The sequence below is a fragment of the Notolepis coatsorum genome (assembly GCF_963971535.1).
Source record: "Notolepis coatsorum genome assembly, chromosome: 16".
Taxonomy (NCBI): domain Eukaryota; kingdom Metazoa; phylum Chordata; class Actinopteri; order Aulopiformes; family Paralepididae; genus Notolepis; species Notolepis coatsorum.
The window spans coordinates 78,691,853-78,714,726 of record NC_140180.1 but is presented as its reverse complement, the minus strand read 5'-3'; the positions used below and the strand labels follow the sequence as shown (position 1 = coordinate 78,714,726).

General features: G+C 43.6%; 1 protein-coding gene across 1 annotated transcript in view; it reads right to left on the bottom strand.

Moving 5' to 3' along the window:
- itk (IL2 inducible T cell kinase) overlaps positions 1-22,874 on the bottom strand; it is a gene marked incomplete at both ends in the record, with an annotated part of 52,691 nt that overhangs the window by 8,843 nt on the left and 20,974 nt on the right. Inside the window, 4 exons of the mRNA XM_084332099.1 lie at positions 714-930; positions 6,364-6,532; positions 8,295-8,372; positions 17,647-17,792. Of these exons, the coding sequence (XP_084188225.1) occupies positions 714-930; positions 6,364-6,532; positions 8,295-8,372; positions 17,647-17,792 (610 nt within the window). The remainder of the gene's footprint in view (positions 1-713; positions 931-6,363; positions 6,533-8,294; positions 8,373-17,646; positions 17,793-22,874) is intronic.

The window sequence follows — 22,874 nt, the reverse complement described above, 5'->3', positions numbered from 1 at the left end:
TAGAGTAGACAAATATCAAGATGTATCCATCAGTGGACCAATTGCATGCTTTCGCAGAGGACAAGAAGCATACAGTCAACTCCTTCAGACATTAAGCACCCCCCACAGCCCAAATGGAATGATAAAAAAATATATATATATTTATAATTCTTTATTTATTCTTTTGTATTCGGGGTATCGGCACATTTTGGCCAATCAAAGTCAACTATTACAAATCCTTAGTCGGGAACAGGCCTATTATGTTCATAAACATATGTTCTGGTCTCGTTCTGAATTTAAAGAGTTCTGGGAGGGACTTTTTGGAACCTTCTCGTCCTTTTGTGATAAGGATATAGAGCCCAGCCCTCTGGCAGCTCATCTTTGGCGTGGCACCAAATGAGTCACAATTGACGAACGAAACCAAAGAGAAGCAATAGCTCTCTCTTCACTATCAGCGGGGAGATTGATTTCTATTCCATTGTTTAATTGGATAAAGACATATCCCAACCGTCCCACGAGCACTGGAGGAGGAGGTGATGTCACACCTTCACCCTGAAGGTCTGGCAGCCTTTCATTTCATATTTCGAGCATGAATTCCCACTAGCCTTGACATAGGTGGGGGGGTCCTGTCTTTCCCTCTTTGGTTCAATGCATCTGCTATAAATGCCTTTTAGGTTTACATCAAACGTAAACATTATTGTGAAGAAAAGAAAAGTGAAATAGTCTCGTCTTACTAGATCTCTGTGGATAAGATTGCAGCTCTCCAGGTACGCCATTCCCTCACTGACGTCCAGACACATCTGCAGCATGGCGCCCTGAGACAGGCGGCCTTTCCTGGCCCGGAGGTAGTCCAAGAGGCAGCCGTTGTCCATGAACTCGAACACCAGACACGTGGGGGAACGCTGGGTGCACACGCCATACAGCTGGACCAGCTTCGAGTGGGACAGCCTCCTGCACACACACACACACACACACACACACACACACACACACACACACACACACACACACACACATGCAATGATGACATACTGAGTATTGTGCTATGAGCATAGCTTTCGTGAGGTGGCAGGATGAACCTCTACGTTGATGGTCGTACGGTTGCTATTGTGTTTTTTCATCATGTTTATTTGTATTACTGGACTGCTCTCCCCTCAGTCCCACGTCGAGTCTGTCACAAACACCACGTTCTTTCACCTCAGAAACATCACCAGACTCCGGTCTTCACTCACCGACTCCGTGGCAGAGACCCTCATCCATGCCTTCGTCACCCCTTGCCTTGACTACTGTAATGGAGTCCTGTCTGGTTACCCAGCAACACCCTGGACAGGCTCCAGTATGTGCAGAACTCAGCTGCCAGGGTTCTCACCCGCACCAGGCCCTGGCAGCACCCATCACCCCCACCCCCACCTCCACTGACTCCGGGTCAAGTCCTGTAAATCATATACGATCGTCACCCTTACATACAAATCCCTCCATGCCCTTGCCCCCCAATACCTATCTGACCTCCTCCACCCCCACACCCGCCTACTAACCTTTGGGGACAGAGCCTTCATTGTGGCGGCCCCCACCCTCTGGAACTCTCACCCAGCTGAGTCTTTTAAGTCAGCCCTGAAATCCAAACTGTTCATGAAAGCCTATGACCTCTAGTCGTCTCCCTGGAATTTAATGTTATTACTATTTATTTTACTTAATTCTTATGTCTTTTTTTGTTGCTTACTAAAGCGTCCTTGGGTTTCTTGAAAGGCACTACATAAATCCAAGCTATTATTATTTATGACTATTATTTACTTCGAAATGGTAGTATTATGATCATATAAATTGCATTTGCAATTAAAGGGGAATGCCACCCATTTTCAGAACGCTGTTTGTAAACTCTTATTCCACTCAAAACAGTCAGAAACTAAAACATGTTTCTGAAAACATTGGAGGCAAGAAATAGGCAACGCAGTTGCTGAATCTTCATTCATATTTGATCTGCAACACATAGTTTGACAGTTTGGTTCAGGTCTTGTGAGCTAAGCACACTGTGTAAGAGTAATGGGGAATGCTTCCCTGTTTTAAGAATTCACATTATGTTCACATTTGTTGCTCAGTATTTGTGAACACACACCACTCTTTCCTGAAGCTAGGCATCAGAGAGATAACCCTCCAAACGGTGACTGTAAAAACTGGGATTGGGGTTAATTAATATTTATTAAATAATTATTAATAACCTATATGTTATGGTTTGTAACCGACCCCAATCGCACAACACAAGACAGGTATGAGAGTAAGCCAAAACAGGGCATTTATTCAATACAAACAAAAAGCGGCACTGTCCCTTTAAGGGAGAACACAAAAACACTGGAACAAAGAAATAGGGCAAAATGTGGCACTGTGCCTTTAAGCGGCGAGCAGGCTAAGGGGAAGGCTAAGGGACAGGGCCAGGGCAAAGGTCAGGGCAGGAACAGGGGCAATGGAGAGGGGGAACAGGGACAGAGGCCCGGGGAGGCGGGCTGGAGACAGGGACAGAGAAACAGGGTTAAGGCCTAGGACAGGGCGAGGGCCAGAGCTGCTTACAGGGATGGCAGGGTTCAGACGGCGGAGGCCTGGCAAGGAGATCCTCCTCGGAAGTGAAGAGACGCATCCTCCCGTGGGATAGGAAGCGATGCGCGCCGGCTTGAGCGTCTGGAGTAGGAGCGCGCCGGCTTGAAGAGACGCATCCTCCCGTGGGATAGGAAGCGATGCGCGCCGGCTTGAGCGTCTGGAGTAGGAGCGCGCCGGCTTGAAGAGACGCATCCTCCCGTGGGATAGGAAGCGATGCGCGCCGGCTTGAGCGTCTGGAGTTGGAGCGCGCCGGCTTGAAGAGACGCATCCTCCCGTGGGATAGGAAGCGATGCGCGCCGGCTTGAGGTCTGGAGTGGGACACTGGAAAACCTCCCGTAGAGGATTAGAGAGCGTAGACGGTGTCCCACTCCAGGCAAACGGCGACAGGTGGTGATGGCTGGCACCTCGTCTCACGCCGGAGACGCGGCAGGTGATGGTAACGTCCAGGACTCCATGAACACTGAACACAGAAAAGGATAAAGAGTCCAGAACAAAGAACCAGCATTCAGAACGACCCGACGAGGACTGGAGGGGAGGTCCAGGTATTTAAAGCCCTCTGGGGCGCTAATCATAACTTATCACAGCTGTGAAAGGTAGTCCAAGGGTGGGGGCTGTTGAAGAGCAGAGGAGAGTAAAACAACGCGAGGGTGGGGGCTGGTGAGGTGAGGAGACAGGGAATTAAAGGTCCAGGGAACAGGCGAACCTCACAGTACCCCCCCCTCCACTGGAGCCACCGGGCGACCCAAAAATACAGACAGTGGGGCAGGGGACATGACAAAGCAACAAACAAAAAAAAACTGGGCCATGCTAGCAGGGGAAGCTACACCAAAAGGGGGCTAGCAGAGGGACAGGGAAGCAGCCAGGGCACTGCTAGCTACAGGGCCTATGCTAGCTGTACTGCTACATTAACATAGAGGCTGCGCTAGCTGCCGGAGCTAGGCTAGCAGACAGGGCTGGACCAGCATGAGAGAACAAGCTAGCTGGCAGGACAGTCCTAGCTGTGGGGAAACTGACCTTGCTAGCTGTAGGGGCAGTCCTAGTAGTGGGGAAACTGACCTTGCTAGCTGAATGGGCAGTCCTAGCAGTGGGGAAACTGACCTTGCTAGCTGAAGGGGCAGTCCTAGCAGTGGGGAAACTGACCTTGCTAGCTGAAGGGGCAGTCCTAGCAGTGGGGAAACTGACCTTGCTAGCTGAAGGGGCAGTCCTAGCAGTGGGGAAACTGACCTTGCTAGCTGAAGGGGCAGTCCTAGCAGTGGGGAAACTGACCTTGCTAGCTGAAGGGGCAGTCCTAGCAGTGGGGAAACTGACCTTGCTAGCTGAAGGGGCAGTCCTAGCAGTGGGGAAACTGACCTTGCTAGCTGAAGGGGCAGTCCTAGCAGTGGGGAAACTGACATTGCTAGCTGAAGGATCAGTCCTAGCAGCGGGGAAACTGACCTTGCTAGCTGAAGGGGCAGTCCTAGCAGTGGGGAAACAGGGTAGCTAACAGGGGAGCTAACGAGGCTAACAGGGAAGCTAACAAGGCTAACAGGGAAGCTAACAAGGCTAACAGGGAAGCTAACAGGGGAGTCAACAGGGGAACTAACTGGGGAACTAAACAGGGAAGCTAACAGGGGAACAAAAAAGGGCAAACTCACATACACTGTCTGTGCTGGCTGGGGTCGTCGACGGGTCGGGTCGTACTGTTATGGTTTGTAACCGACCCCAATTGCACAACACAAGACAGGTATGAGAGTAAGCCAAAACAGGGCATTTATTCAATACAAACAAAAAGCGGCACTGTCCCTTTAAGGGAGAACACAAAAACACTGGAACAAAGAAATAGGGCAAAATGTGGCACTGTGCCTTTAAGCGGCGAGCAGGCTAAGGGGAAGGCTAAGGGACAGGGCCAGGGCAAAGGTCAGGGCAGGAACAGGGGCAATGGAGAGGGGGAACAGGGACAGAGGCCCGGGGAGGCGGGCTGGAGACAGGGACAGAGAAACAGGGTTAAGGCCTAGGACAGGGCGAGGGCCAGAGCTGCTTACAGGGATGGCAGGGTTCAGACGGCGGAGGCCTGGCAAGGAGATCCTCCTCGGAAGTGAAGAGACGCATCCTCCCGTGGGATAGGAAGCGATGCGCGCCGGCTTGAGCGTCTGGAGTAGGAGCGCGCCGGCTTGAAGAGACGCATCCTCCCGTGGGATAGGAAGCGATACGCGCCGGCTTGAGCGTCTGGAGTAGGAGCGCGCCGGCTTGAAGAGACGCATCCTCCCGTGGGATAGGAAGCGATGCGCGCCGGCTTGAGCGTCTGGAGTTGGAGCGCGCCGGCTTGAAGAGACGCATCCTCCCGTGGGATAGGAAGCGATGCGCGCCGGCTTGAGGTCTGGAGTGGGACACTGGAAAACCTCCCGTAGAGGATTAGAGAGCGTAGACGGTGTCCCACTCCAGGCAAACGGCGACAGGTGGTGATGGCTGGCACCTCGTCTCACGCCGGAGACGCGGCAGGTGATGGTAACGTCCAGGACTCCATGAACACTGAACACAGAAAAGGATAAAGAGTCCAGAACAAAGAACCAGCATTCAGAACGACCCGACGAGGACTGGAGGGGAGGTCCAGGTATTTAAAGCCCTCTGGGGCACTAATCATAACTTATCACAGCTGTGAATGGTAGTCCAAGGGTGGGGGCTGTTGAAGAGCAGAGGAGAGTAAAACAACGCGAGGGTGGGGGCTGGTGAGGTGAGGAGACAGGGAATTAAAGGTCCAGGGAACAGGCGAACCTCACACTATACATAATAAAAAAGACTACGTGCCGTTTGAAATCGAATTGAGCTGAATTCAATTAATTTGAACCATTTATGAATTGCATTTTACACAGTTTGGGTTGAATAAAATTAGCTGATAGTTTAAAAGTGACCAGATGATGCTCAGTTTTTACAGTGTAAGATGTCAAATCTGGGGCTGCTCCATAGATGATGAATGGGGCACAGATTTCATGGAGCCATAAACACTTACACATGAGGTTTTAATTCTGGTTCAGACCTCCTAGCGATGCTCTGGTATAAACCTTTGGTTTATAATTTGGGTGTAAGATCTCACGCAAATATTTTATGGCCTCGTAAAGTAACAGGGTTCCTGCAGGTTTCAACAAGCTAAATTTAAGACTTTTTTAAGATAATTTAGAATAGAATATACAGTTGAATACCTATTTCACGGCCATACCGGAAAAAGAGTATGAAGGAAATGACTATGAAAAGATTATACAAATTGTAAATTGTTTGGGGGAACTGATATTACAGCACTGCTTACTTTGCAGCCCGGACATTTCCCCCCAAACACATTTGAATGAGATACAGAGATGTTATCGCAACATAGAAGTAACTTCCCGCTTTAAACCATTCTCTCTCATTGGATCTCTCTCTCTCTGCCTTAGACACACTCACACACACACACACACACACACACACACACACACACACACACACACACACACGCACACGCACACGCACACACACACACACACACACACCCACACACACACACACACACACACTTTGCTGAGCAGTTCATTTTGCTGATGAATCTGAATTATTCATTCATTCAATCTTTATTTGATCTCAAGAGATCATTGAGAGCAAGCTCTCATTTACAATGATGTCGAGAACTGCACACATAATAAATACAAAAAAACAATATATAAACAAAAAAGTTCAATTCAATCAAACATTTAACATAATTAAAAACAACTGCAGGCTGTGGTGAAGTGGTTTGCTATTAAATAATTAAACTGGCTATTGGATACAAATGTACTGAAGTGCACTCACGTCATGACCCTCGCCTCCTCCCTGAACTCCTCCTCCGACATTTCTCCTTCTTTCACCATCTTCACAGCCACTCTCCTGTCTCTCCAGGTTCCCTCCAGCACCAGGCCAAACTGCCCGCTGCCCAACTCCTCCCCCAGCGTCAGCTCGTCTGGATTCAGCTCCCAGTGACCTGCTGGGGAGGAAGACTTCTGTTAGTGCCGCTGTCCTATCTATCTCCATGAGCTTTGACCAGGAGAAAAACAAGCTCATTCTTCGCTGAGGGGTTTTACATGGGTTTCGAGGTGCTTTGGGTCATGACGCAATCATTTAGAGAGAACCATGTATACGTTCAAGTCAAGTGGGAAAAAAACATGAAAATCAACAAAATTGGAGATAAAAAGTTTTCACCGGACAGCAGCATCATAAATTATGATAAATGTATATATATATATAGGGTAATAGAAGAAATATGTAAATATAGGCAATAAAAATAGATCTGAATACAAAAATATAAAACAATATATATATATTGTTTTATATTTTTGTATTCAGATCTATTTTTATTGCCTATATTTACATATTTCTTCTATTACCCTGCCCATATACCTGTACCTACCTGCTATGATGCCCAGAATTTCCCCAAGGGGACCAATAAAGGAATATCTTATCTTATCTTAAATCAGCTGAAGGCCAGAAGAGCGGTGGACTACACTACCCACAGTTCCACTCACCTGAGGTAAAATAACTCCAGTGCATGAATACACAATAAAGTACAGGTGTCACGTGCTGTGGTGGAAAGATCTCCCATTTCCTTTCAGAACCGCATGTCCCTGTTACATCACCATGGTTACATCACGGCACTGTTACCGCTTTCATAATGGGGATTACAGGCTCGTTGTCAAGGCTACCTGGGTAATGATAAAAGGTCACTTAGTGTTCATTTAGGCTACGTTCACACTGCAAGCCTTTAGTAATTTTCTTTAAATGTTCTGTTCACATTATCTTTTAAATGTAGCCAAGATCAGATTCCAGTGTGAATTGGTCAGGCTCCAGAACTGACCTGTATTCGCAAATGAACAATAACAAAGAGTGATTTAAACATACAGGACATTGAAGCCTCAGTTTATAGTTTAATTTCTAAGTTGATGCGCAGTGGAGGCCAAATAATTCGTAAGCAGATGATAATGTGGGCGAGAAGGAGGTGAAAGAGCCATTTCTGCTTTCTATATGCTTTCAAACACAGACCAGTTATGATATATCCCCTCAAGCTTTGCTTGTACAGAAGTATCAGACCAAATACTTATAAGGTAAACCGTATGCCCAAAAAGCAAGGGTTAAAGATGAGTGTTAATGTCATGAGACGACTGTATGTTAGATTCTAAATGAGTTTCAGGAGGAGAGAAGTGACAACAGAATTCCCACGTTGTGCAGCACCACTTTGGTCAGAGCATTCATCAAAGAGTGTGCGAAAAAACTCCATACAGCAACATATAAATATTATATTATAATGATGAATATTATATAATCCATTATTATTTATTATCGATAATATATTGATATTATATTATATCGATACAGTGACGCCAATTATCGATATTTAAAAAAAAAATGGAATGAGGTGAAAAAACTGAAAACGTTATCTTATTAGATAAAACAGATGATGTATATATATTTTTTTATTGCAGATGTTAACCATTGGGGACATAATTTGCAGTTAAAAAAAGGTAAGACATCGCAATATATTGCAATTACCATATCGTGAATCTAGTATTGTGAATCTAGTATCGTAATAATATCATATTGTGGGGCCACTGGTGATTCCCACCCCTTTAGTTGATTACTGGAATGTATCAGTTGTGAAAAAAAGTTGTTGTATTTTTTTTCTTCTATGAATGAGTGACAACTGTTTCAAACAGGTGAGGCACCTGAACCAGAGACGCTTAACCGCTGACCTTCTGCATGTAGGGCGGAGTTCTGAGAGCCGCTGCCGTCGCCCTGGGAGACAGGATGTCTCAGACGTGTAATCAGGCCTGCAGATGTAACACACAGACACACAGGCACACACATGAAGGAAGAATAACACAAAGTGTGGTCATTGAATTGATAATGCACACACGTGGCACTGTGGCGGCTCATGCAATTTGTACATAATCTTCTAAAATTGGGCCTTTGTTTGTCAGAGATAAGAGTTGGAGCTCAGATAAAATTCGCTTTTCAAATCACAGTAAACGTGGCGGCCCATACAAGATACAAGATACTTTTATTGCCACACAACCAGGTTGGTGGTATTCGTATTCAGTACAGAGTGGTTGAAGCTCTAGATATACATGAAACAGGAACATGGATACATTTAACCCCCCTTCCCGGCAATAAATACAGCACATCACCACACAACACAACATAACACACGGAAGAGTCTAGTCCATCAGGTCAGGAGCTTGGTTAGTGTAACACCCCTTCCTGACAGGCAGCGACGCGAGCGAGCGTGATTGCGAAAATGATTAAAATGTATTCGTTTCAATCAGACTATCCTGACCTGCCGCGAGCGACAGCGAACTGAGCGGCGATGTCGTTCCCCCCTCAAATATTCGCTCGCTGTGTCTCTAGTTGAGCGATTACGCGGCCGAGTCCCGCCCCTAAACACTTTTTATTGGTCGAGAATCGCAGGCTGCTTTTGTCCGTGCTTCCAGGTAAATACACACACACAGACACACTCGGACACGCGCCGCGTCATATCAGGACAGTGTTGCGCGCGATTTCGTCTCCAGTTCGCTCGCTCGCTGCCTGTCAGGAACCGGTGTAAGGGGGGAAAGGGGGGCCATGGGAGTTCAGTGGCTGTTGGGAAGAAGCTGTCCTTGAAGTGGGTGGTTTTAGCATGGATAGACTTGAAGCGCCTACCTGAGGGCAGGGGCTGAAACAGGGGTTGGGCTGGGTGTGAGGGGTCCTTTGCGATTTTGCTGGCTTGTGGTTGTGCGGGAGGTGAAGATGGAGTCCAGGGAGGGAAGGTCACAACCTATAATTTTGGAGGCCTTATTGATGATGCGCTGAAGTTTGTGAATGGAGTGTTTATGTGCATAACCGTACCAGACTGTGATGAGGTGAGTATGCTTGGTCATGCATTGGTAGTATTAGTGATGAGGTGAGTAGAGCTGCCGCGATAACCGCATTACCGCGGTATCGCTGTTGCATCACGCCCACCGCAGAGTTAGGCTGAATACCGCATCACCGCTGTTTTTTATAATAATAATAAAGTAGCGCCCAGACGTTGGGCTTGCGGCTCTGCAGATATACCCTACTCGGTTCCAAGCGACCCTATTGGGTAGAAGTGGTACCAGAAAAGTCACGTGAAACACTGCAGACCACTGATTGGTCAGAAGAGAGACGCGTCACACGTTGGAGCCTCCTGCACAAAAGCAGAAAGCCGCCATCTTTACTGCCTCGCTAAGGATGCATTTCATTCAGGATTTGTTTGCAACAGCACCAAGTGCAATAAACAAAAAAGGATGGATTCACTGTGTATTCTGCCTCATTTATTGATGAAACAAAACCGACATCAACCCAATTTACCACCGAGCGGAGAGTTTAGTGTCACAACAAGATCGCTGATGTGTTAAGCTTGTTGTTGTTAGCCTAATACTAACGCTAACGTCAGCAGATATACACGAGAGGTAACGTTAAACCCGGGTTGCTTGGTAGAATAGACACAATGAGAGGTAACGTTAGCTTTAGCAGAATAGACACAACGAGAGTCTGGTTAATGTTGTTATTGATTGATTGATTGATTGATTGATTGATTGATTGAAACTGTGTTAAACTCTGGCTTGCTGCAAGCCCTCGGACATAGCTATGCTCACGGAGCTTTCAGTGTACACAAGCGGCCCCGCCTGCATCCCTACACGGAGACAAACGGAGTAGTACCTGCAGTGGAAAAGGAATGAAGTACCAGGTACCTAAAGCGGGTCGAGTTGAGTAGGTACTATGCAGTGGAAAAGCGCCATTAGACTAGAGGCATGCTATATGCTATAAAGAGTAGACTAAAAAAAATAAATGCTTTCAAACTTTTTTATTATATATTTTTTTGGTTATTGCCGCGGTACGAAATATTTCGCAAATGTGTGCGGTAAGGAAAAGATCAATACCGTGGCAGCTCTAGAGGTGAGTATGCTTTGGATGATGGCAGTATACAATTGGAAGTACAGACACTGCTGGGACTTTTTTGTGATGGAGGTGGTGTTGGTGTCCCATTTTACGTTATTGTTGATTTTGAGTGTGTCCGTCAGGGTTATGGATTGGTCAGAGATTGATAGTGGGAGTTTGGTTTTTTTTTTTTTGCAGTCCTGAAATCAATGGCTATTTCTGTGGTTTTGGAGGTGTTGAGCAGAAGGTGTTGAGTCCGGTATGAGGACTCATTGGTTTCTTTGATCAGGCCGAGGATGGTGGTGTCGTCTGCATATTTAAAAATCTTGACTGAGCTGTCCAGGGAGATGAGTTGGTTAGTGTAGAGGGAGAAGAGCCAAAGGGAGAGGACACAGCCCTGATGGGCACCAGTGCTGAGTATCAGGGAGCGGGATATGAGATTGTTCACCTTGACTGTTTGGGTTCTGTTGCTGAGGAAGTCAAGGATCCAGTAGTTTATGGTCGGGTTGATGTTTTTTTTTTTGAACAAATGTTTTTTTTTTTTTTTTACATGACATACAAACCTTTACAGTAGAAATCCACTATAAAACACATACATGCTTACTCGTTCTTCCCCCCCTACCGGACCCCCCTTGAATACATCCATTATTCCGTTTGATACCAAGGATTAATAGTTCATATAATGTTTTATCCTCTCCACCACCCCTAACCAGATTTCTATGCTGGCTTCATTAATACCTAGAATTTGTGCGGTAGATATCTCCAGGTAAATCACATCAAGATATGTAAGAATCCATACCCTCCGGCACATTTTATCAGGTTGAATCCAGCGTGATGCTATTAGCTTTTTAGCAGCCGTAGTACCGGACAAGATTAGCCTCTTTATGTGTACAGAGTGTGATACCTGAGAGACATCATTCAGCAGCAATACAGAAGGCATTACAGGTATTGTCAAATACAAAAATCCTGATAATAGTGTGGTTATTTCTTCCCAAAATATCTTAACAGGCGGACATTCCCAATACATATGCATAAATGTACCATCATCACCGTTTGTACATAAGGAACATCGAGAGTCTTGTTTAAGCCCCATACAGTTCAATCGAATAGGAGTTAGGTAAGTCCTATGAATAAAATTAAGATTAATCTGTTGATGATCCGGGTTACGTGACGATAGCCGAACGTTAGCCCAGACCTCAGCCCAATCAAAATCTACTTCCAGGTCTGGTATATCCATCCTCCAAACTGAGTCTAGGGGAAGGGCTTCATACGAAGATGTAAGTAAGTGACGGTAAAAGTCCGTGACAAATCCTCTCGATGTCTCCCTTTCATAAAATAACTTGTGATATCTGTGGTACTCAAGTGGTGTCTTTAATGGGACTCCATGAGCCTTCAAGCATGCTAATAATTGTCTGTAGAAATAATATGTGGAACTGGTGAGGTTAAATTTGTTAAATATATCTTGATAGCTACAGAAACCCTGTTTGTTGAAGATATCTCCCAATGTATGTATGCCATTCTTTCCCCATTTGGGAAATCTGATAGGTTGTTGTGCAATAAGGAGTGTATTGTTATTAAATATGGGAGAGTGTTTATGCCATTTATGTTGGTTGGTAAAAAAAAATTGTGTTTCACGCCATATCCGGATCACATGTGTAATAAGAGGGCCAAATTTCAAGTTGCATTGCTTAATTGATAGGTTGGTGTATACTACATCCTGCAGTCTATGTGGTGCCACAATGTTTTCTTCTAATGTTCTCCAGGATACAGATGCTTGAGAATCAAACCAGGTGATCAGTGGTCTTAAAGAGTACGCTTTAAAATAGTGGTAGAAGTCTGGAAATGCTAAACCTCCGTCAGCTTTGTTTCTCTGTGTGGTGGCTCTTTTAATTCGTGGAGGTTTGTTGTTCCAAATAAATTTATATGCGGCGGAGTGTAATTTTTTCCAGTAGCCAGCAGGGGGAGGGGGGGGGGGGGGGGTAACGGTAGCATTGAGCTGAAGAAGTTGATTCTGGGTAAAACATCCATTTTAACTATTGATACTCGGGCCTGTACTGAGTCTTTATGTTTTGACCACCTGTCAAAGTCATTTGTGATCCTTTCTTGGATTCCTGTATAATTATACTTCACTGTTTGGCATATAGTGGGGAATATTTCAACTCCAAGACATCTAAAGTGTTCTACCATTTGTATATTTCCTGGAAGGATGGTAGCCTTCGCAGTGACATTCAGTGGAAGGAAGGCCGATTTTGGCCAGTTTATCCTAAATCCCGATAGATTGCCAAAATCGTTTATTAGCTTGAGAAGATGAGGTAGTGAGGTGGTAGGGTTTTGCATGAACAATATTACGTCGTCCGCATATAAACTAATATGATGCTGTGTGCCCCTAATTGAGATTGGCTCTATGGATTGGGATTGTCTTATATACTGTGCTAAAGGTTCTAAGGATAGAGCAAATAGTCCGGGACTAAGAGGACAACCCTGTCTAGACGAACGCGAAACAGGAAAGAGAGGGGAAGTGAATTTACCTGTTATAACCATGGCCGTTGGCTCTGTGTATAGTACTTTTATCATATTAATGAATCCTACACCTAACCCCATCCTTCCGAGTACTGCCCATAAACAAGACCATTCCAACCTATCAAAGGCCTTTATCGCATCCAAGGATAATATAGCTGTAGGAGGCACGATATCCTTGCTGTTGTCTATCACATGTAGTAATCGTCTAATATTATCCGTGATCAGGCGGCCTCTTATGAAGCCTGTCTGATCAGGATGAACTAGAACTGTCATATGCTTTTGAAGTCTGATGGCTAGTACCTTAGCATACAGCTTAAGATCGGTTCCGAGGAGGCTTAAGGGTCTATAACTACCACATTCGGTGGGGTCTTTGTCTTTTTTAAGGAAGACAGATATGAGTGCCATATTTTGACGTCCCTGGGGAAGTTCCCCTCTTTGACTGAGTATAAAATCATATCCAGTAATAGGGGTCCAATTACTTCCCAACATGAGAGGTAAAGTTCTGGTGGGATACCATCCCAACCGGGAGCGTTCCCACTTTGCAATGCCGATATAGCCTCTCTAAGTTCCTCTAGTGTGATAGGTGTATCTAACTGTTTAGCGTCTTCCTCTGAGAGTTTAGATAGGTTAATTTGATCAAGAAAGTTATCCATTTTATTATGATCGAAAACCACTTCTGATTTGTATAAGTTGGAATAAAACTTTTTGAAAGTCTCGTTGATTTTTTGGGGGTCTGTAACAAGCCTTTGTTGATCCTTAATAGTAGGGATATCAGCAAATTGTGCATTGGATCTTATCTTCATAGCTAGTAGGTGACTTGGTTTAGAGCCATGAAAGTAATAATGTTGTCTTGTACTACGTATTTGAAATTCAGATTGTTGGAGTTAAATTCAGATCGTTGGAGTTAATCTCGCTACCAACGCAATTTTCCTATTACTGTATTCTATCTTAGCAATAGTTACTCGGCCGTCTGTATCAGACCATATGTCCAACAATTTAATATTCAATTTCCTTTTCACGACTATAGCTACCCCATGGGATCTAGTTCCAAAAGATGAGTAGCTAATATTATGATATATTTTGTCCGCCAGCTTTACATTTTCAGCTTCTAAAAGGTGCGTTTCGCTTAAAAGAGCCACATCAACCTGTTTGCTTTTCATCAATGTAAGCACGCTTTTGCGTTTATGTTGTTTGTTCAGTCCCCTAGTATTCCAAATCATTATATTCAGACTAGCCATAATCTAAACATGTTGCTGCATTCTTGTGTGCAAGTCGTCTGGAGAAGCGATTCACAATAGATATATATCCAATTATTGAGGTCCTGTTGAGAGCAGAGCTTGAGCATGATAACAAACATAAAAAACACCCATACATATATTCCCTTATCCCTCTGAAACCCCATAGGATTCTGACCCTCCCCCCCTTACACGACCAGTCTGCCCAGACCGAGCGATTCATCCTTAACTTTCCTATGTATACCATAGGATCTAACATTCTAAATTCTACCATAAGTAGAATGTCAACTGTGGCTTGGCCACTCTCCCGTTAAATAAAAAGGGAAAAAAAATGAAAATAAAATAAAAATAAAAATAAAAATAAGCTTCAAATATCATACCATAATCACTTACATTTTATACGAACTTGTGTAAGTTAAAACAACCCAAGAATAATAGAGAGGTATTGAACTGAATAGAGAACAAAAAAAAAAAAAAAAAAAAGAGAACATTTACTTAGATCTTGAAAGAGCTTTGCTATGCTTAAACACCTAGAGTATAAAGTGGAGAAGTAGTGGAATTATTTCCAATTAATAAAAAGAAGTTTTTAAATACGTATATGCAGCACTTCCCCTAGCCAGTGTAACAGGGAAGCCCGTGGGTATGTCCACAGTCACGGAAACAGGTGTGTTGACGAGTGACTGTGGCAGTGCAGGCTGGTAAATTAAACTCACTTCCCCATAACAGGGTTAACAGATGCATAGGTACGATAGTTAGGAGTGAATTCACTTCTTAGTGCAGCGGCCTGTGTCGTCGCCCGCGGACGCGGGAGCCCCCTGTTCGACTCCCCCTCGGGACATTCTCATTTAACATCAAAACACAACGCAGACCCAGTATGATCCGTCACAGTGGTGCCCAGTGACCCGGATGTCCTGAGGGGCGTGAGTTTAGGGAGGTGAGTGTAACGGGGAAGCCCGTGGGTATGTCCACAGTCACGGAAACAGGTGTGTTGACGAGTGACTGTGGCAGTGCGGGCTGGTAAATTAAACTCACTTCCCCATAACAGGGTTAACAGACGCATAGGTACGGTAGTTAGGAGTGAATTCACTTCTTAGTGCAGCCCCCTGTTCGACTCCCCCTCGGGACATTCTCATTTAACATCAAAACACAACGCAGACCCAGTATGATCCGTCACACCAGGGGTGGGCGATGTTCCGTTGTGAAGAATGTTATTCCCCCGGAGGTCTTCTGGCTGTATGTCATATTGCTGTGATTCCAGAATGTTCCATGTATCATAGAATGTTTTTAATGTTCTAGATTATTCCAATATGTCGTTTTTACAGTACCAGAATGTTCCAGTATGTTCAGGAATGTTGTTGAAATCCATACTATTAAAATAAGGAACGCTTCATGAATTTGCGTGTCATCCTTTCGTCATGCTAATCTTCTCTGTATCGTTCCAATTTTAAGTCCAATATGCCGCAATAATAAAAGTCCAATGGGGAAATCATTCAATAACTCAGAGCTCGTAGGTCTCTCTGTCCCAAATCAGCGGTTCATTAAAGTTTATACGATATGGTGTATAAGGCCGTATATAAACTATCCTGCACGTTGTGCTGCCATGTATTTGCCAGCCTCTTCAGGCGAGTTGAGGAAAACCCTTTATCCATGTTTATCGACGATACGAAGTCTTGCAGGGTACATCAATGTGGGATTGTGTTTCCCCAAATAGAGTTGAGACGTCACCGTCTTGTACTTGGCCCGCAAGGCCACCACTTCCCGACAATAATCTTCAAAGAAGTATATTGACACATCCTTGTATTTCAGATTGCCTTTCAACCTGCGCGTCTCCCGAATGATCATTTATTTTATTCTGACTTGACGTAGGACAGCCATAATCACTCTAGGTCTGCCGTTATTGTCATTGGATCGGGTCCCCAATCTGTAACACTGATCCACCTCAGGTACCATAGGAAGGATAGTTGGTCCCAGGATTTTATGTAATTCTGTCGCAAACGCTTCAGGATGTGTGCAGCTCACTGACTCGTCCAGTCCGACTATACGAATATTCAGCTTACGAGATTGATATTCCAGCTCGAATATTTTAGCTTTTTGTTCTTCATTGTTTCGCTTAAGCTCAGCCGTTATATCGTTGAGATCCGTCTTGTGTTCTTTGTAGTTTCCCTTCATCTCAGCCGTTAACTTATCGTTGATCTCAGCTATGTCTTTGTAGATCAGACCGAAATTATGTTGATGTTCTTCCAAACCAGTTTCCAATGCTACGGTGCACTTAATATGTGCGTCGGCAGCCACCCTTATCGCTTCGATATTGGATTCGATAGATTCTTTGATAGCATGACAAATGTCCTCTCTCTGTGCGATTACTAGAAAGCTAACCGGCTGCAAGCTAGCCTAGCTCAGCACGGATATCTTTCTACTGAACGCACAGAGAGGAAATTGGTATCTATCTTCTTGTCTGACTCTGGAGAAGACGGTAAGCACATTTCCCATAATGTTGGTGTGTTACTTACTTTTAACCGTGGAGCCATTCTGCGCTGTTAGGTGTGTAGTGTATTTTTTATTAGTTATTAATGTTATTAAACAGTAAACAGCACAAATTGTTATTAAGAAGCAATATGGACAGAATACCAGACAAAGATGTCGATTACCAGAGCTCTGACATCACCACGACGGAAAGCATTCACCCCAATCAATACTGACTTCATCCTGAAACTGATTTCATCAGGCAGGTCACAAACCAGTTCTAATGTGATTAACAATTGAGTGACAGAACAACACACAGAGACACTCACACACATACACACACACTAACACACACACACACACACACACACACACACACACACACACACACACACACACACACACACACACACACACACACACACACACACACACACACACACACACACACACACACACACACACACACACACACTCTCTCATGTGACATTTCAGTGACCACTGTCTCATCTAACAAGACAAACTGGTTCTAGGTTAAGTGGACCACACACACACACATCGTCCCAGATTGATGGATGACTCAGACACCCTCACACATCAGAAACCCATGCAGACAGAGACCAAACCGGTTTACCTAGGTAGGGATGGCGAATCATATCACAGCATTGAGATTCGGTTTGGGCACATATAAACGACTCATCTTGACATTAAGGGACACACTCGACAGGACAAGCTGTGTGTCAGAGAGATTCTTTGTATCCTGTGAATTTGCTGTATACCGCTGATGCCCTGCTGAATAAACTGCTGAGAACCTGAAGCCATTGACTTTCAAACTCGTATCCTCTACTTTCTTGCCGTGAAATTGGTCATTCTATCACCATTGTTTACAAAGTCACAGCTGATTTGTAACTTCAGGTGTTTTCAGTATCAGGTGAGACAGCTCAGTTACCTGCAGCATTGTGTTGGTGGTAATGGATGACCTCCGGAATGGTGTTGAACAGGTAATTTTCTACCAGATAGAACTTGGACACCATCTCCGTCTCCGTCTTCCTGATCTGGTAATGCTTCACCCTCGGATTCTTCTCCCCGTTAGACCTGACAACGGATAAGATTGTTGTTCTTCTCCAGAATAGTACGATTTTGTTGTATCTTTTCAAAAAGATCATATTTTCATATAACTTTTCAATATGTTGCTACTTTCTTTATATAATCTATACTATGGATTTCGATCATGAAGATTGATATCAGCTTAAAGAGGTGTCTAAACTGTATTTCACAAATAAAAAGGTGGCTAAAATATTTCACAAATAAAAAGGTAGGTAAACTCTGTCACAAATAAAAAGGTAGATAAACTGTATTTCACAAATAAAAAGGTGGGTAAACTGTATTTTACTAATAAAAAGGTGTCTAAACTGTATTTCACACAGAAAAAGGTGGGTAAACAGTATTTCACAAATAAAAAGTTAGCTAAACTATTTTGCAAATAAAAATTTGTGTAAACTGAGTTTAGGCTTCACCCTCCACTACACTCTGCTGTTTCTTCAACCAATATCTGAAGCCACACTCTTTACACACTTTAACTATGAGTGAACACAACACTCTAACTTACCATATTTAGATAATAAAGTACTCAACCTCTACTGTGTTTAACTATGAGTGAACACAACACTATAACTAACCATCTTTAGATAATAAAGTACTCAACCTATACTGTCTCAACACAACACTCTAACTAACCATCTTTAGATAATAAAGTACCCAACCTCTACTGTCTTTAACTATCTGGGGTCTGTCTGAGGTACTCAGTTTTGAGACACAGAAGAAGAGGATAACTGAATTACCCTGGTGCTCTGGTGAACACGGACACTGTGTAGACTCCCGCCTGGCTGGAGTCACGCACAACAAACGCACCTTCTTTACCCTGGAGACAATTTTAGAGAAAATCAACAAAGTTAGTCACAACCAATGTTTCAAATGGTTTAAAAGATATCGAATGATTGATTGTTTGTCCTTTCGGAAGAAAAAAACGCTGTGTGCCACGTGACAAACATCAGACCAGGGCCCTGTTCCTCGTACCTGGCTAACTGAGTTAGCCGGATAATTTTCAGGATAACTTGACTTAAGCTAGACCTTTCCGTTCCTCGAAGTGTGATTGTCTAAATCACTATGGCAAGAGATCAGAAAGTTTGAACCTGGTCCAGCGCAGGTTTTAGTTCAGTTAGCTCGATAAACTGGCCCTTGCAAAGAAATGCCAGCTCCTTTCCTGAAATAATCCTCACAGTCTAGATCCCATTATAGTATACCATTCTGAATTATGTTTTTGTGCTTTGTTTTTCTAGAGGGGGGTTTTGAAATGTAAAATAATATACATAAAATGCTGATAATAAATCATATTCAGCCTATGGATTTACTTTTTCCTAAATAATGCACGTCATATATACGGCGCTCGGAGTCGCGATACACACTATGTGGTTATTTTAATAAGGGAGCATCGCTGTGGATGTAAATGTAAATGTAATGTAAATGTAAATAGTGTATTTGCTTAACGGAGCGCCCAGATTGTGTTTCATTCAAGCATAAATTGAAGCGTCAAGTGAAGCGTCAAGTGAAGCGTCAAGTGAAGCGTCAAGTGAGCGTCAAGTGAAAAACTTGATTCACTTGACAGCAGTGAATACAGTACATAACTCACTGATTCTTGAGAGTCGGGACAAAACATGTCCTACATAGAAAAGTCTAATTTATATCAAAAATAAATTAATTAATAATGATTGTCATACTCACAAAGTTCAATCTAAAGGTATTGTGTATACTGATGTTATGTTTTAGCACATATATTTGTTTTTGGGGGGATATTTGTTTAAATGTATAATCTGTGGTTAGAAGCTCCCATGTTAATTTTCTTGTCCTCAGCAAGGGTCACATTATTGACCAGCGCAAAAAAGCTTGAAAAACCTCTCCACTTGTGAAAACATACATATCAAATCAAGGATAAGGGTTATAAATGTATAAAACAATGCATGCCATGAAACTCAAATAATATTTTCCATAGAAATCTGCCTATCAAAGTTGTGTCCTCAGTTTATGTCAACTTTTTCATAAACCTAATTAAATCAGGCAATAGCATGGCCAGCTCTATCCCTGAGGACCCCATTTTCCTTTCCCTGCCTGTGGTGAATGCAACACTACCACACATGGTCTGGTAAATTTGATACTTTTTGATATTTTAGACAAACACAGCTGGAACATGTTAACACCATCTCTCCGTTATTATACTTAAAAAAAACAATAGTGGATTGAATTCAAGTGTTTCAGTGAGATTATTATTATTATAATTTTTTTTTATCTTTTTCCCCCTCCATTTTCCTCAGATTTTTCTCCCATCCCAATGTTAGTCGTATGCCAATTCCCAATCCCCTTCCTGGTCGCTGCGCACTTACCCCCCACAGTCAGATCATCTGGGAGAGTGGAGGCTATCACGCGCTTCCTCCGACACACGTCCAGCCAATCAACCGCTTCTTTTCACCTGGCAGCGCGGATCCTCCCTGAGAGGGCGTAGCGTGTGGAAGGATCACACTATCCCACTCAGGTCCTATCCGCGCTTAGCAGGCGCCCCGACCGAACTGTAGGAGTCGCTGTTTACAACGACCCAGACCCATCCCGCCAGCTTCTCCCACCCTCTAATACAGCCAATTGTATTAGTGTGAACGGCCAGCCAAGCTGGTGACAACCCCGGAGCTGTGAGATCGAACAGGCGAATCCAGCTCACAGCTCCGGGGTTGGTGACGAACGCAATCTCCGCTACGCCACCTAACCGCCCCCGTTTCAGTGAGATTATTAAGACAGCTAGCAACTGACAAAAAACTAGCTAGCTGCAGTGCCCAATACAGGCTTGGAGGGAAAATGTGTGCCCTTTTGTCAACTCCGTCAGACATCAACTCCATCAGATTGTGTGTCTGACGGAGTTGACGTGTAAGCTGACAGAGTTGACAAATCCATCAATAACCTCATATATATGCTATTATTATACTATTTTCGAACATGGTAAAGGATTTAAATGTTATTTCAGTTTTATCTGCACAGAATTGTGCATATAATAATAGCATGCATTACAATACACCTCTGACTTTTAGAGCATGGGCAGGCTGTGGTCTGCTTATTGAATAATTGTCTTACTTTCCCAGCACATGCTCTATACTCTATACATACACATGTTAATACATAAATATAAATATATCACTTGTCTACGTGGTTGATTGATTGATGTAAAATCATAATGGTGCAGTGTGTAGTTTTCACTACCAAACATCTACACTCTTGCCTCTTATAGAGCAGGGAAGGAGTTCCATTTTGCCCTTTCATATCCCAGTAGGGATACAAGACAGAAGAAAACAGTTATTCTTGTTCTTATACTGTTTACTTAGATCATCAGAACAAATGTGCACAGTGGTAAACTGTGGATATTTCATCTTAATATATTTATAATAATTCTTAATATAGGACTGGTCCATGTGTGTCTACTGTAGATTGCTGCATCATCCTTTATCTGACTCTTTCCATCCATAGTGTAATACATTATGGTATGGAGTGATCAACAGGATAATATTTTGCTAGTCAGTTGTCTCAATCTTATCAGTTGTCACAAGTGTAGAGTTCAAGAAAAATCAGGATCAGATACAAATCAGATCAGAATATTCTAGATAACAATGCCAGACAGTGCAGGGAGTCTCTCAGACAGGAAAAGCAACAAAGTAAAACGCGAAAAAGGCGTTCAAGAGAAATAAAAACTATGAAAGAGAAGATTACAAATGTAACAAAGCAACGAAACAACCTGATAGAAACAATAATGTGCAGAAAAAAAACTACAAATACATCACCACTGGACTCTCCAGGCACGGAAACAAAGAAGATGCTATCAGGAAGCAAAGTAACGAATCCGAAAATCCAAAAGGCCCTTCTATTCTACAACATCCCCAGAAGAGAGCTGAAGACAAACAAACAAACTCCTGGCCCACGGCGCCAAAATCCAGCACTGAGTGTGTCATCAGGCATGATTCTTAAAAAGTATCATCTTCTTCAACAAATGAAAGAGTTTGGGTTAACCTACAAGTTAATGAGAGAAAAGGAGCAGCCTCAGAAAAAGCCAACATTCATACAGGGTATAACACAGACTGTTCAGGATTTCTTCCTGAACTCTGCACGTGTGACGACGGATAAGACTGACACAATCACCAGGAACAAGATCAAGCGGCAGAGAATGATCCTGCCAGACTCTATGCTCAACCTCCACACTGAATTCCAGATTAATAACCCCACTGTAAAGCTGAGCTATTCTTCATTCTGTGCTCTGAGGCCCTTCTATGTCACAGCACCAAAAGCATCTGATCGGAAGACATGTCTGTCAAATACATGAAAATGCATGCTTAATGCTCAAGGTCCTTAAAATGTCTGGTGTTGTGAAGTCAAACAAACTGGATGACAGTTTTCAATTAGTTTGTTGCTCTCCAGCAAGTGAGGCCTGCCTTCTTTGCGCCTGTTCACAATGTCTAAACAAAGGTACAGTTACAACCCAAGAGCAAGACAAAATCTATGTTCAATGGAGGCAGTGGGAGAGAGTTCAAGAAGACATACACAATGGAATCGACATCAACACTAAGCTCGTCAAACACCGAGGCAGCCTTTCAGAGCTCATCAAACTCTATGAGCAAAAACTCAGAAAGGAAACCACAACACATGTGTGTTCAGTGCGAAACCAGTCAAAAGAATACAGCAACACAATTGAGTCCTGTGATGAAAGTACAGCAATCGGCCATGTTGACTTTTCAGAATCCTGGAAATTCAAATATAAAGCTGAAGTTCAGGCCTGCCATTTCGGACAAAATCTGCCACAGATAACACTCCATACCGGAATGTATTACACTAAGGGTGGAAAGGCAGGGTTTTGCACACTGTCAGAGTCAAAGAGACAGGATGCTGCGGCAATTTGGACACAAATGGATCCAGTCCTAAAAGATATCAAGACAAAATATCCACAGGTTACCACCGTGCACTTTTGGTCTGATGGTCCAAGTAAACAAGAACAAACAAGAACAAGAAGACGTTTTTTCTTCTGTCTGGTATCCCACCTACACTGGGGTTTGAAAGGACAACATGGAACTTCTTCCCCACTTCTCATGGTAA